The sequence below is a fragment of the Ranitomeya variabilis genome, chromosome 7, assembly GCF_051348905.1.
Source record: "Ranitomeya variabilis isolate aRanVar5 chromosome 7, aRanVar5.hap1, whole genome shotgun sequence".
Lineage (NCBI taxonomy): Eukaryota > Metazoa > Chordata > Amphibia > Anura > Dendrobatidae > Ranitomeya > Ranitomeya variabilis.
This window is the reverse complement of record NC_135238.1, coordinates 54,758,952-54,774,346: the sequence shown is the minus strand read 5'-3', so window position 1 is coordinate 54,774,346 and position 15,395 is coordinate 54,758,952. Positions and strand designations below refer to the sequence as shown.

At 40.7% G+C, this 15,395-nt stretch overlaps 2 protein-coding genes across 2 annotated transcripts; both read right to left on the bottom strand.

The window, feature by feature from the left end:
- Nucleotides 1-3,921: 3,921 nt before the first annotated feature.
- LOC143786239 (uncharacterized) lies at nucleotides 3,922-12,484 on the bottom strand. The gene is made up of 5 exons (XM_077275515.1): nucleotides 12,415-12,484; nucleotides 10,630-10,791; nucleotides 7,262-7,423; nucleotides 6,148-6,436; nucleotides 3,922-5,482 (listed from the first exon to the last, which is right to left on the bottom strand). The coding sequence occupies exons 1-5, from the start codon at nucleotides 12,482-12,484 to the stop codon at nucleotides 5,272-5,274; spliced, it is 894 nt and encodes a 297-aa protein (XP_077131630.1). The 3' UTR covers nucleotides 3,922-5,271.
- A 271-nt stretch (nucleotides 12,485-12,755) lies between these two features.
- On the bottom strand, nucleotides 12,756-15,093 carry LOC143784935 (uncharacterized). The gene is made up of 3 exons (XM_077273552.1): nucleotides 14,779-15,093; nucleotides 13,903-14,017; nucleotides 12,756-12,923 (listed from the first exon to the last, which is right to left on the bottom strand). Exons 1-3 carry the CDS (start codon nucleotides 14,885-14,887, stop codon nucleotides 12,806-12,808), a joined length of 342 nt encoding a protein of 113 aa, XP_077129667.1. The 5' UTR covers nucleotides 14,888-15,093; the 3' UTR covers nucleotides 12,756-12,805.
- Nucleotides 15,094-15,395: the final 302 nt, after the last annotated feature.

The window sequence follows — 15,395 nt, the reverse complement described above, 5'->3', positions numbered from 1 at the left end:
AGACCTGAATCCAATTGAGCACATCTGGTACATCATGTCTTGCTCCATCCACTAACGTCACACTGCACCACAGACTGTCCTGGAGTTGGCGGATGCTTTAGTCCAGGTCTGGGAGGAGATCCCTCAGGAGCCTGTCCACCGCCTCATCAGGAGCATGCCCAGACGTTGTACAGTAGTGAGGTCATACAGGCACGTGGAGGCCACTCACAATACTGAGCATCTTTTCCTTGTCATGAGGCATTTCCACTGAAGTTGGATCTGCCTGTAATTTGATTTTCCACTTTGATTTTGAGTATCATTCCAAATCCAGACCTCCATGGGATATTCATTTTGATTTACATTGATAATTGTTATGTTATGTTTTGTTGTTCTGAACACATTCCACTATGCAATGAATTAAAATTTGCAACTGGAATATTTCATTCAGTGATATCTAGGATGTGGTATTTTAGTGTTACCTTTATTTTATTGAGCAGTGTATATATACATTCACACTTTCTAAGTGTATACAACAGCAAGAAGGAAAAGTTGTAGAATTATAGAAATCACAGCATGTTAGTTATATGTAAACGAAAAAATTGTACCAAAATTTTCAAAAATTTTCGAGTAAAAGCACCACGCATGGAAATCCCCGCACTTAGGCTCCTTGTCTGCTATTAATGAGGTTATTAATGGTTGTCTGAGGAATGTTGAGTAGACAAAACCTCAAAATCCGCTGAATTCAAAATTGGTAGTTTCTAATGGATGTGTATTTTCCTCCCCAGTTTCCTCTAAATGTTGTTGAAGAAACTTTAAACATGCTTGAGCATGCTTTTTATTCAGCAATGGAGTCTTGTGTGGTGAGCGTGCATACAGGCCACGGAGGTTCAGTGCATTACTTATTATTTTATTTGAAATAATTGTACCTGCTGATTCCAGTCCTTTTTGTAGCTTTCCACTGATCTTGGACAACTCTTTTGATAAGTCGTTTCAGTACTCTGTCTGCTGTCTGAAATCCTGCAAGGAGCACCTTATCATACCTGGTTTATAGTGAAGTTATATACTTTCCATCTACAGAATATGACTCCAAAAGTGTTCACTGGAGCATTCAGTAGTTTAGGAAGTCTTCCGTAACTAATGACATCAGTAGGTTTTTCAACAATAAGGTTGTGAAGGTCTTGAGACAGCTCACTTGTTTTACCCATTATGAGATAGTTCTTGTGTGGCACCTTGGTAATGAGACACCTTTTTTAAGGCAATCAGTTGAACCAACTGATATTATTTTTCACTAGCAGAATTGCTTTTTCGTTACCGATAGATTTTAGCTGGTGTCAAGACGTTCCATGGCTTTTTGCACCTCTCTTTCTTCATGTGTCCAATATTTTTTCTGTGTGATTTTTACATTATTACACATAACTTAATTTATGGACATCTATAGTTTGATTTATTTACCCTTTTGGATTGAATGGGTTGCTATCGACAAATATATGTTTAGAAATATGTTTACTTAGAAAATGGTGACATATTCAATATTTATTTCATGCACTGTATGTATACACATTCACACACCTCTTTAGATGATAAATGATAAATCACACATGACATTTGTAACATACTTAGTGAACCAGGTCCATTACAACATACGCGAGATGTAGTTTTATGAATACCTATAAAGGCAGCAAAGGAAACGAAAAGGATAGTAATATAAGTATAAATCAACACAATAAGGTTGAACTTTTGAAAAGATCGTGCAATAATACCGCACTTTGTTCCTCTACAGCCCCAGGTTTATATATATTACTGTCATCTTTATACTGTTTTTTCAGCGGCTAGTAAGTTTCTCCCCATCTAATTGTATATTTCCCTATGGACTTACAAGGTTAAAAGTTCTAGGAATCCACTTCTATTCACATACTGGAGGTCTCTAAATTAATTTAAGTATGGCTGAAACAGCCTCAGTTTGCATGTACAAATGGAGGGAAATTAAACTGCTGTAAAAGGTAGAAATAATTTTTCAGGTAACTTATCACAATATTAGACTGGTATGTTGCATTGGTCATTGCAATACAGTGATTACTAGGGTTGAGCGACTTTTAATTTTTTGAGATCGTGTCGGGTTTCACGAAACCCGACTTTCTCAAAAGTCAGGTCGAGTGAAATCGGCCGATCTTATTGAAAAGTCGGGGTCGGGGATCGGCCAAAACATGAAACCCAATGCAAGTCAATGGGGAAGCATACTTTTTTAGTATTTACTTCAGCGCGATAATGTTGAAAAGCCGGTAATTCAATTGCCGGCTTTTCATTTCTCCTGCCTAAACCCGACATGATATGAGACATGGTTTACATACAGTAAACCATCTCATATCCCCCTTTTTGTTGCGTATTCCAAACCACTAATGTTAGTAGTGTGTATGTGCAAAATATCGGCGCTGTAGCTTGTAAAATAAAGGGTTAAATCGTGGAAAAAATTGGCGTGGGCTCCCGCGCAATTTTCTCCGCCAGAGTGGTAAAGCCAGTGACTGAGGGCAGATATTAATAGCCAGGAGAGGGTCCATGGTTATTGGCCCCCCCTGGCTACAAACATCTGCCCCCAGCCACCCCAGAAAAGGCACATCTGGAAGATGCGCCTATTCTGGCACTTGGCCACTCTCTTCCCACTCCCCTGTAGCGGTGGGATATGGGGTAATGAAGGGTTAATCCCACCTTGCTATTGTAAGGTGGCATTAAGCCAGATTAATAATGGAGAGGCGTCAATTATGACACCTATCCATTATTAATCCAATTGTATGAAAGGGTTAAAAAAACACACACATTATTAAAAAGTATTTTAATGAAATAAACACACAGGTTGTTTTAATATTTTATTGCTCTCTCAATCCAGCTGAAGACCCTCGCTTGGCAAAATAATAAACCCACAATACACATACCCTCTGATGAACTGTCATGTCCCAAGAGGTAATCCATCTGAAGGGGTTAAAATATTTTACAAGCAGGAGCCCTGCTAATGCAGCTGTGCTCGTGCTTGTAAGCCCCGGCGAATGAAGGAAATGTAGGTCAATGACCTATAGTTACCTTCAGTCGCGGTGATGCGCCCTCTACTGGATGTCCTCATATGACGTCGAGCGTGGGAAAAAGTTCCCAGGCTGCAGTTCACGAGGACATCCAGTAGATGGCGCATCACCGCGACTGAAGATAACTATAGGTAATTGACCTACATTTCCTTCATTCGTTTTACAATGACCCTCACAGTCCCCTGATCTGAACATTATTGAAAACCTGTGGCAAGATCTCAAAATAGCAGTGCATGCAAAATGACCCAAGAATCTCACAGAGCTGGAAGAATAGGAATAATGGGTGAAAATCCCACAAACAAGAAATGATTGACTGTTGTTTGGCTACAAAAAGTGTTGACAAGCTGTTATACTTTCAAAAGGGGGTGGTACTAGGATCTCACCGTGCAGGATTGTACACGCCATTGTGTTTGACCATTTTGCATTTTGTAATTTTTAAAATGTAAATGACAAAAATATATATTTTTTAGCCTAACATGCAAAGAAAATGTCATGTGTAACTTTAGGCCTTTTAGAGATCATTTCATCTTCAACTTACTTAACTGTTCCCAATAACAGTCATTTTGACCAAAAGTGCCCAAACTTTTACATGCCAAAGTAAATGAATTGGGCTATACTCCAGAACTCTCTCCATAGAAGTGCATCAGACATGTGACATTCATGTAGATCGCATGTTGAAAAGTGGTTATATTGTTTTTAAACACAATAGTACTTGTACCCTAGATTACATGTGTGCGAGAAAACGGGATGATCAGCAGCCATTTGTAATGGTAATGACTATGCAAAGTAGTCTACATACAGTGCTATGTATATTCTGCTGTATTGTAAAGATCCATAACGAAAGCTCAGATACACATGAAATACGCTGACTTCATTAATAACTTTATTCAAGTTGGATAATGTGGAAGGTTCCATTAGAAGTCAGGACAGTAGTCTTAAATGTGGCCCTGATGATGATGGACCCCTGGTTAAGAAATAGTCATTCTTTAACACTCAGGAGAGGAAAAACCCCCAATGGTGGAAACCTCTAGGGAACCATGGTTAAAGAAGTGCCCTTCCCTTGGGCTGTGGATAGCTGAGAACAGAGGCCGAGCCCTGAATCTGCCTCTTCTTACAGCCAGTACCTCACCTGTGTCATGAGTACAGTTGGCTGCTGAAAGTCTGGTAAATGTCGTATTAATGGATGAGAGCAGTCTGAGCCCAGAATCTGCCTCTTCATGCATCAGTTAAGTCACTTGTCTGTGAACACATCTGACTGCGGAAAGTACGGTAAGTTTCACATCCATAGGTGAGAGCAGTCCAAGCCTGGAATCTGCCTCTTCATGCAGTAGGTAAGTCACTTGTCTGTGAGCACGTCTGACTGTTGAAAGTCCGGTAAGGTTCATATCCATAGGTGAGAGCAGTCCACGCCTGGAATCTGCCTCTTCATGCAGTAGGTAAGTCACTTGTCTGTGAACACGTCTGACTGTGGAAAGTCCGGTAAGTGTCATGTTCATAGGTGAGAGCAGTCCAAGCCTGGAATCTGCCTCTTCATGCAGTAGGTAAGTCACTTGTCTGTGAACACGTCTGACTGCGGAAAGTCCGGTAATTGTCATGTCCATAGGTGAGAGCAGTCCAAGCCTGGAATCTGCCTCTTCATGCAGTAGGTAAGTCTCTTGTCTGTGAACATGTCTGACTACGGAAAGTCCGGTAATTGTCATCTCCATAGGTGAGAGCAGTCCAAGCCTGGAATCTGCCTCTTCATGCAGTAGGTAAGTCACTTGTCTGTGAACACGTCTGACTGCGGAAAGTCCGGTAAGTGTCTTGTCCATAGGTGAGGGCAGTCCAAGCCTGGAATCTGCCTCTTCATGCAGTAGGTAAGTCTCTTGTCTGTGAACATGTCTGACTGCGGAAAGTCCGGTAATTGTCATCTCCATAGGTGAGAGCAGTCCAAGCCTGGAATCTGCCTCTTCATGCAGTAGGTAAGTCACTTGTCTGTGAACACGTCTGACTGCGGAAAGTCCGGTAAGTGTCTTGTCCATAGGTGAGGGCAGTCCAAGCCTGGAATCTGCCTCTTCATGCAGTAGGTAAGTCACTTGTCTGTGAACACGTCTGACTGCGGAAAGTCCGGTAAGTGTCTTGTCCATAGGTGAGGGCAGTCCAAGCCTGGAATCTGCCTCTTCATGCAGCAGGTAAGTCACTTGTTCGTGAACACGTCTGACTGCAGGAAGTCCGGTAAAGGTTATACCCATGGGTGAGAGCAGAGACCGAGCCCGGAATCTACCTCACTGTGCTGCAGGTAAGTCACATGTCCGTGAACACATCTGACTGCAGAAAGTCTGGTAAGTGTCATATCCATGGGTCTTTTCTGCGTCATCACAGGTTGCCTGATCCTCTCATGGTAGCCACCATGTAAAGGAGTTGTTGTGAAGTTGTCTCCTCCTGATGAATTCCTTTAAAAAAAAATAGATTTTAGTACTGTAGGTAAAGCACTGAACACATTACAAACTCATTTCTTTACTGTATCAAGTGTAATCGTCCAAATAATGGGACAGGGCTGCAATAGTTAAATCCTGGGGTCTGCTGGAATACATCGATGAAACATTACATATTAATCATTTAACAATAGACAGTATTTGCAGAACATGTATGCTGCAACTGAAATACCATGAAATATCCCACATTAGTGGCTGTAATAATTCCTCACCCCAGTCTTTTAATCAATGAACCTATTCTCACCACAACGATGGGAGCATGTTTCGTGGCTGCTCCTTGGGAGGTTTCAGGCCTCCCTGAGCTCACCTTAGGACACCTGCGTTACGGTTTGACAGGTGTACCGCCCCAGTCATCATGAATTTGATGAGCTGAGGCTGCCACATCACCCTTCCGGCCCAAGCTCTCGCACTTTATCAGAACTGGGCAAAAATGGTGTAAGAATGCCAAATATCACAATCTTTTAGCGCAGCCTGGAGTTTCACCAAACTGTTGTGACATTTCAAAGCTTTAAATGTCAGAATACTGGTGTAAAAGAGCTGATAAATCAGGGCCCTAAGTCCTTTTGAAAGGATTGAAAGATGATCTTCTGATAAACTTTGAGCTGAGACATTAAAACACTTACCGGTACCTATTTTTCCAGCCTCCTTGTTTGTTTCGGAAATATATAATTTGACTTCCAGGTTGTGAGGACTCAGAATCAAATGTATAAACATATCGATAATCCGAATCTTGAAAGGAAACAATCTTCCCTGTGTTTTTATTTTTCAGTTGATTTCTTCCTTTTAGAATAGATGGAGGTGTCTGTTTGTGATCATTAAAGTCCGCATTAATCTGGGACTCTTTCGCCTCCACTATATCGGCCTTGTGCGGCATTATAATATCTCCAGAAGTACAGAAAATGTCAAATTCTCCTGTAACACAAAATATTGAAATTAGATTTAATAAAATTCAAGAATATATGTGATTAAGATAATTAACATTTACAGGTTATTATAACTTCTAAATGGTATATTAGACTGTAAAAGTAACCTCTACTGAACCGCCACACAACCAGCTCTACCCTCTCCTAGTGTATCATCACCCATCCCCTGCAGACTGTGAGCCCTCGCGGGCAGGGTCCTCCCTCCTTATGTACCCGTGTGCCTTGTTTTTGCTCATGTTTAATGTGTTTGTCTATATTTGCCCCGTACTTCACATGTAAAGCGCCATGGAATAAATGGCGCTATAAAAATGAATAATAATAATAATAATAATAATAATAAAAAGAGGGATCCAATCTCCAAAGAAATGCTCCAGCATTTCAGAGAAAACATAGTTTGAAGAGCCACCCGGGGACTAAAGTGAGCCCTGACTGATCTGACGCTGCTCCCAGCCGGCTTCTCCCTGCCTCGCTGCACTTGCTGGACAGGTCTACCCTAAATAAAGATATGGGAGAGACCTGTCAGTCAACTACAGCCATGCCGGGAGATGTTAGCTGGGGGCAGCACCAGATTTGTCAAGTCTCTCCATGTGGTCGCTGGTCAGCTCTGCAAAATATGTTTTCTACAGATATTTGATATTATAAGTAACCTCTAGAATGGTACATTGAATTATGACAACAGAGGGGATGAGCCTCTATAGCTTCCAATCTATTAACGGCTCATTCACTGACAAGATCCCACAGGAGACCATTTTTTTGTTTATATATTAGGTTATTTTTCTATTAAATCTCTTTTGTGAATGCCCTGAGTACTTACTGTCAGAGGAGGTGACCTCGTCCTCATCTGGGCTGATATCGATCACTACATCAGGGGGTCCAGGCACTGAGATCTTGTTGCCTGTGAGGACGTCTCCCTGATCATTCCCGGGTCCATGAGGAGAATCATCAATGGTAATTGGTTTGTCGTCCTCATGTTTTCCTGTAACACAGAACATTGAAATCAACATTTCTAAAATAAAAGCTTCCATCATGTTTCTACTCTGTCTAGGGATCATTTCACATCAAGAAACGTTTGAGAGTATTTTTTTATATAATGTTCTTTTTCTATTATATACATTTTATACATTGAAGAAGACAAATCGGAAAGTCCTCAGTGTAAGTAAGGGACTTCACAATGCGGACTGCTTCCATGTGATATAAAAGCCGACTATAACTGACTGTAGGAATAGAGATACAAAAGAAGCGCTCTGAGATAAATTTGCTAATCACTTCTGAACATATCAGTAGTGTAGAGTATATGGTAAATCACTGATCGCTGTCTTCTCCAGTTTGCAGCACAGCTCCAGTCTTCTGCTTAACCATGTGACTGTATACCAAGATGGCTATCACAATGCCTTTCTTATGCTGCTGGAAGTTGCTTTCTCAATGTAAGTATATGGAACCTCTCTCTGAGTCTCATAGGCTTACATTGGGGAAACTGCTACCGAGCCATACTTAAGACGTTGTGGTGGCTCACCTGCTCTGCAAAATATGTTTTCTACAGTCGTACAGAGTCTCAAACTCTATATTAGTAGGTTTATTATTTTGGACTTTACTGTTATTTTATTTTTCAAAAAATAGTTTTCTTTCTCTTTAAACATATTTCATATGGCTCAGTGGTTAGCACTGCAGCCTGGCAGCACTGGCATCCTGGGTTCAAATCCCACTAAGGACAACATCTGCAAGGAGTTTGTATGTTCTCCGCATGTTTGCATGGGTTTCCTCCGGGGTCTCCGGTTTCCTCCCACATTACAAACACATACTGATAGGGATTGTAGATTGTGAGCCGCATCCGCATCCGATTGTGTATCCTGAGACACAAAAATACACAGAGAAAATGGGAGACGTTTATTAGCATCCTGGATAGGACCTGTGCACAGTATATACCGTATGGGAATAAACATACTAGAAATAGGAGGAAACCAATATGGCTAAATAGAGCTGTAAGGGGCGCAATAAGGGACAAAAAGAAAGCATTTAGAGAATTAAAGGAAGTAGGTAGTGATGAGGCATTAAATAAATACAGAAAATTAAATAAATTCTGTAAAAAGCAAATCAAGGCAGCAAAGATTGAGACAGAGAGACTCATTGCCAGAGAGAGTAAAAATAATCCCAAAATATTCTTTAACTATATAAATAGTAAGAAACTAAAAAATGACAGTGTTGGCCCCCTTAAAAATAGTCTGGGTGAAATGGTGGATGAGGATGAGGAAAAAGCCAATATGCTAAATGACTTTTTTTCATCAGTATTTACAAAAGAAAATCCCATGGCAGCCAATATGACTAGTGATAAAAATTCCCCATTAAATGTCACCTGCTTAACCCAGCAGGAAGTACAGCGGCGTCTAAAAATCACTAAAATTGACAAATCTCCGGGCCCGGATGGGATACACCCCCGAGTACTGCAGGAACTAAGTACAGTCATTGATAGACCATTATTTTTAATCTTTAAAGACTCCATAATAACAGGGTCTGTACCACAGGACTGGCGTATAGCAAATGTGGTGCCAATATTCAAAAAAGGGGCAAAAACTGAACTCGGTAATTATAGGCCAGTAAGCTTAACCTCTACTGTGGGTAAAATCCTGGAGGGCATTCTAAGGGATGCTATACTGGAGTATCTGAAGAGGAATAACCTCATGACCCAGTATCAGCACGGGTTTACTAGGGACCGCTCATGTCAGACTAATTTGATCAGCTTCTATGAAGAGGTAAGTTCCGGACTGGACCAAGGGAACCCAGTGGACGTAGTGTATATGGACTTTTCCAAAGCTTTTGATACGGTGCCACACAAATGGTTGATACATAAAATGAGAGTAATGGGGATAGGGGAAAATATGTGTAAGTGGGTTGAGAGCTGGCTCAGGGATAGGAAACAAAGGGTGGTTATTAATGGAGCACACTCGGACTGGGTCGCGGTTAGCAGTGGGGTACCACAGGGGTCAGTATTGGGCCCTCTTCTTTTTAACATATTTATTAATGACCTTGTAGGGGGCATTCAGAGTAGAATTTCAATATTTGCAGATGACACTAAACTCTGTAGGGTAATTAATACAGGGGAGGACAATTTTATATTACAGGATGATTTATGTAAACTAGAAGCTTGGGCTGATAAATGGCAAATGAGCTTTAATGGGGATAAATGTAAGGTCATGCACTTGGGTAGAAGTAATAAGATGTATAACTATGTGCTTAATTCTAAAACTCTGGGCAAAACCATCAATGAAAAAGACCTGGGTGTATGGGTGGATGACAAACTCATATTCAGTGGCCAGTGTCAGGCAGCTGCTACAAAGGCAAATAAAATAATGGGATGTATTAAAAGAGGCATAGATGCTCATGAGGAGAACATAATTTTACCTCTATACAAATCACTAGTTCGACCACACTTAGAATACTGTGCACAGTTCTGGTCTCCGGTGTATAAGAAAGACATAGCTGAACTAGAGCGGGTGCAGAGAAGAGCGACCAAGGTTATTAGAGGACTGGGGGGTCTGCAATACCAAGATAGGTTATTACACTTGGGGCTATTTAGTTTGGAAAAACGAAGACTAAGGGGTGATCTTATTTTAATGTATAAATATATGAGGGGACAGTACAAAGACCTTTCTGATGATCTTTTTAATCATAGACCTGAGACAGGGACAAGGGGGCATCCTCTACGTCTGGAGGAAAGAAGGTTTAAGCATAATAACAGACGCAGATTCCTTACTGTAAGAGCAGTGAGACTATGGAACTCTCTGCCGTATGATGTTGTAATGAGTGATTCATTACTTACATTTAAGAGGGGACTGGATACCTTTCTGGAAAAGTATAATATTACAGGGTATATACACTAGATTCCTTGATAAGGCGTTGATCCAGGGAACTAGTCTGATTGCCGTATGTGGAGTCGGGAAGGAATTTTTTTCCCCATGGTGGAGTTACTCTTTGCCACATGGTTTTTTTTTGCCTTCCTCTGGATCAACATGTTAGGGCATGTTAGGTTAGGCTATGGGTTGAACTAGATGGACTTAAAGTCTTCCTTCAACCTCAATAACTATGTAATGGGGACAGTGATGATAATGTGTGCAAAGCGCTGTGGAATTAATGGCGCTATATAAGTGAGTAAAATAAATAAATAAATACAATAGTTCTGAAACTTACTGTCAGAGGCGATGAACACATTGCCATCAAGGCTGGTGGGGATTTTTCTATCAGTGGGGTGAGCCATGATTATTTTGTTGTCTTTCAAGAAGTCTCCCTTTTCAGCCTCAGGTCCATGAGGAGCATCCTCATTTGTAATAGTTCTTTCGACCTCATAATCTTCTGTAGTGGAAAAAATTGAAAGTAGCATTAAAAAATCTTGTATGTTTAGTGGAGTTTATCAGGATTTATGGTATTATAACCTGTAGATAAGGGACATCAAACTCCATATGGTATAATAGGCTTCACATAGTTCTCCATATAGTATAATGGTCCCACATATTGCTCCATGCAGTATAATGGCTCCACATAGTTCTCCATACAGTATAATGTCCCCACATATTGCTCCATGCAGTATAATGGCTCCACATAGTGCTGCATACAGTAAAATAAGCTCCACATAGTGCTCCATACAGTCTAATAGCTCCATATATTGCTCCATGCAGTATAATGAGCCCCAGTGAGTGCTCCATACAGTATAATAGCTTCACATAGTGCTCCATGCAGTATAATGGGGTCACATAGTGCTCCATAAAGTATAATGGGCCCCACATAGCTCTAGATACAGTATAAAGGCCACAAAATGCTCCATACAGTCTATTAGCTCCATATATTGCTCCATGCAGTATAATCGGCCCCACTTAGTCCTCCATACAGTATAATAGCTTCACATAGTGCTCCATGCAATATAATGGGGTCACATAGTGCTCCATAAAGTATAATGGGCCCCACATAGCTCTACATACAGTATAATGGCCACAAAATGCTCCATACAGTATAATGGCCCTACATAGTACTCCATACGTTTACATAATCTAATATGCTTCATCACCATTAGATAGGAAGCGATTCCAATTCAAAATGATAAAATCACAAATTTTTTTTATTCAATATGAAAATTAAAAGCAAATAAAAATTCTAAAAATAAAGGACAGGGCGAAAAAAAACTCCAAAAAGGAGGGGGGAAAAACACACAGCAAAATAGGTATGTAATTAGAAGTGGTGAGACAAAATGTGGGGGCAGCCACTGAACAGAACCCAACAATTGCAAACACTGTTTGTGGCAGCAAGAAAACACCTAGACTGCAGAGGAATGAAATCTGCATTGTAAAAGACTAAAAGAATGCAGGAGAAGGCTAGGGAGCTGATAAGTAGGGCTACCTTAATAATTCCGTATACATAACTCCCGCATAGGGCATTGTGTAGGAGTGAGTCTTAGGGAAGGCAGATATAGTAGTCTACCCAGATGCAGTCAGCACCCATGCTCTGCCAGTATACCACCACGATAGGACATTTTAGCGATAGCGTTTTCTGTGCCTACCTCCACCGCAGCCGAGTGAGTACAAACCTCTACACTGGACACTTACTAATAATGTTTAGGTATCTGAGTAACGGATTTACTTTTATTGCATCCTAAATGATGGTGCATGTGACTCCCTGCTGAATATTTAGATTGAATGTGGGAGTTTACTACGTATACTAAATCCTGGTTTCTGTCTATTTTGTGTCCAGGAATATCCTTTGGTTACTGTGTATTTTGCTGGCTGAATATATAGGATGTATCTGCACCATCTGACCTGATTGAGGTGGTCTATATGACGATTGTACCAGATTTACCACTGACATTTAACTATCTAGTAATATCAACCGTATTGATCTATATATCGCTATACCAGCAAGTATTCTGATACCATCTTATTGGATTATGAGTCTGACCCTTTAGTATTTTTATCTATTTGAGCTAACTTGTTCCTCTTTTGTAACCGTGACCAAATTCAATTTTTTTGTGCTGATGCTCAAAAACCATCTTATTCATGGCCTCTTTTTTTGCGACGTGAAAATTACATTCTTATTGTTTTCATTACTACGGTCACATGAACACAATTTTCTGGTGGCATAATAGGGTCTGGGTGGGAGAGCCTACGAGGAGTGGGGGCGCCATATCGCAATATTAGGGTGTGAACCTCAGCAGCAATTTTTGTGGCTGCCTTACGGCCAGGTACCCTTCCCCCTGTGACTCTATTATATCTATAAGTCCCCCCTTTTGATAATAATTTTTGAATAAAAATTTTGTATATAGTAGAAGGATCTTTTTTAGTTTAAGTTGTAATTATTTTTGAACCTCTATCCTTCTGATTCAGGTTTTCAGATTTGTTAGGCTGTAGTTACCATTTAGTTCGGTGTTGCTCTCTCTAAAATCATCGGCACAATATTGGCTTTCAGCATCTTTCGTTGGAGTCTTCTTTTTCAGACAACTGTAAAAATACAAAAATAAAAGTCACATTGTAAATCGCAAAGTAAAACCTGTCTGTATTCTGCAGAATGAAACATTTTATCTAGTCTTATCTGTAGAGAGATCAGCAGTCAGTCATTTTGGTCTCTATGACAAGCAACAATTTATTTTAATAAAGTATTTACAAGCTGTAGCAGAGCCAGGTAGCACAGGGTTAATTCCTATGTTTGCAGGATTTGATTAGATGCACCTGCCTAGCTTTTGTTTTTTTTAACTACAGCCAGGACCTGTGTTCACTATTTGTGTCAGTCGGCTAGATGGAGCAGAGTTAAGTGTACAGGAGCTAGCGAGTGTTCAGCCAACATTTCAGCTGTAGATGAGAGGGAGATGCGCCAGGATTTCTCTATGAATGGAGACAGCATGGGTCAGCTAGGAAAGCTGAGCAGTCTGTGTGCAGGAGCGGCAGGGAACCGTGTGTCAGCTGCAGCCTGTTTAGTATTAACCGTGCCCAGGAGTTGGACACTTCTGTTTGGCACTGGAGGTTGCTGGAACTCGTACTGAAAGGGATACCAAGACTGGTGGGATCTTGCCTCTTCTTTGTATGAAGCTTGCTTCTGGAGAAAGGACTGTATTCTATTCAGGTGAGCCCGCACTGACATATGGGCCCTGCTAAATGAACTGTTTATTTGCTGTGATACCTTTGTGCCTAGAAGAGGATATTTTTGGTTTGGAATCTCTTGGGAAAGCAATAAAACTGCACAGGTTTGGACCAAACCTCATTGACTGTGTGAACACTACCTAATGCCTACCTGAGAGTGTGAATCCCTACAAAGTCTAATATATACCCATCAGTTACCCACAGGGCACAACTCCAGGGTGACGAGTGTGTGAGCCACAAGAGGCCTACACTAAAATATTCCCATTACTGGAGTAACCTGGAGATGTGACATTTCCTCTACAGACTCCTGTGTAGCCCATAAATCATTACTTACTATACTTACCGACAGATGGTAGCAATGGCACGAATGATTACTGCAAGGGCAGAGAGAATGGCAGCCGGTGTAACAATCCTATAGACTGTATCCTCAGATGTTTTTGGAGGCACGGTGATATTCTCTAAAAAGACAAAGAACATAAGTGATCAGGTAACCAGAGCTGGAATGTGCTCAGAAGTGGAACCAAATACATGGACTGGGCGGGCTGAGGAACCAAGTATGACTATTACAGAGAGGGGGAATTAGTTTGGAGAAATTATGGATTATTTTTCAGAATGGACAATACAAAAATCTATTCTTTTATATTCCTGAAACAGGGAACGAATGCAGGATGGGAGATGACACCTGAAATTACAAGTAACACATGAAAATTCATCCACTCCATGTATTATGTGACGTCCAGCCACAGAAGAAAAGTTACAGAAGCCCTAATGCCACGGAGCCTGACGCTCATAAACTGGGGCCTAATAATGGATCCTAATAGTTTCTGGGGCCGGATGTGAAATGCTACATGTGAAGGACATATCTGATTTCTGTGCTGCTTATCGCGTCTCTTGTGGCCCCTTCTGCTACATGTAGTAGTCAGAGTATCCAGCCAGGAGAGAACAGTATTAATGCTCTGTGTCTCATCTATGTTATTACACTGGAGCCCAAACTGCATTTTCCCCAATTTCACACTGAATGGGAAAATGAATGGTGTCATTCAAAACTATAACTCGTCCCCCAAAAAGATAAACAGGCCCTCATACAGCCATAGGAATGGGAAAAAAACTTATGGCTCTTGGAAGAAATGTAGAAGATAAAGGAAGAGCAAAAACAAAAATTGGCTGCAGAAGGGAAGGGTTAACCCCATAGTCAGAACGTATCTGGTAATGCACTTACCTTCTTTCATCCCGATCTGCTCCTGTGATCGAGGGTTGCGGATAAAGATGGGAGCACCTTCCGCAGATGCGAATAGCACGCTGAGAACTAGAAGTACTCTAAACAGCATTGTAGCCTGGAGAAATATCGCTTACTTGTGTACGGCACAATCAGCTTCTCCAGACAGAGGATCTCACTGCAAAATCGCTGGTTGCAGCCAAGGATTCCGTGACATCACAACTGGAACCCAACTGTGACACCATGGGGGGCGAGGCTACACATGAGTGATGTCACCATTGGGGCTCATCCACTACACGTTCCCAATGTATATAATAATTTTACAAAAAAAAAGAAAAGGAAACAAGAAAAATAAATAAATAAAAAAGGAAAGAACATTTTTTTTCACATACTCACATTTATTATATTTTATGTACAACAAAAATGTGTTCCCTTTTGGGTGAATAATCATTCTCACATTCAATCATTCACTTTTTTCAACATTCATTTGCACATTTTTTCATTTCATTATTTTGTTTTCCACTTTAATTGTATTTTTATTCATTTGCATATATATATATATATATATATATATACACTCACCGGCCACTTTATTAGGTACACCATGCTAGTATCGGGTT

Bases quoted from the DNA above. Each gene is read 5' to 3' on its own strand.
- LOC143784935 (XM_077273552.1), bottom strand. From the start codon at position 14,887: ATGCTGTTTAGAGTACTTCTAGTTCTCAGCGTGCTATTCGCATCTGCG. The intron at 14,018-14,778 runs GTAAGTGCATTA...TTGTCTTTTTAG, and splicing joins GCAGATCGGGATGAAAGAAG to AGAATATCACCGTGCCTCCA. The intron at 12,924-13,902 runs GTAAGTATAGTA...GTATTTTTACAG, and splicing joins GCCATTGCTACCATCTGTCG to TTGTCTGAAAAAGAAGACTC.
- LOC143786239 (XM_077275515.1), bottom strand. From the start codon at position 12,484: ATGAATAAGATGGTTTTTGAGCATCAGCACAAAAAAATTGAATTTGGT. The intron at 6,437-7,261 runs GTAAGTACTCAG...TTTGTGTTACAG, and splicing joins CGAGGTCACCTCCTCTGACA to GAGAATTTGACATTTTCTGT. The intron at 5,483-6,147 runs GTAAGTGTTTTA...TTTTTTTTAAAG, and splicing joins GGCTGGAAAAATAGGTACCG to GAATTCATCAGGAGGAGACA.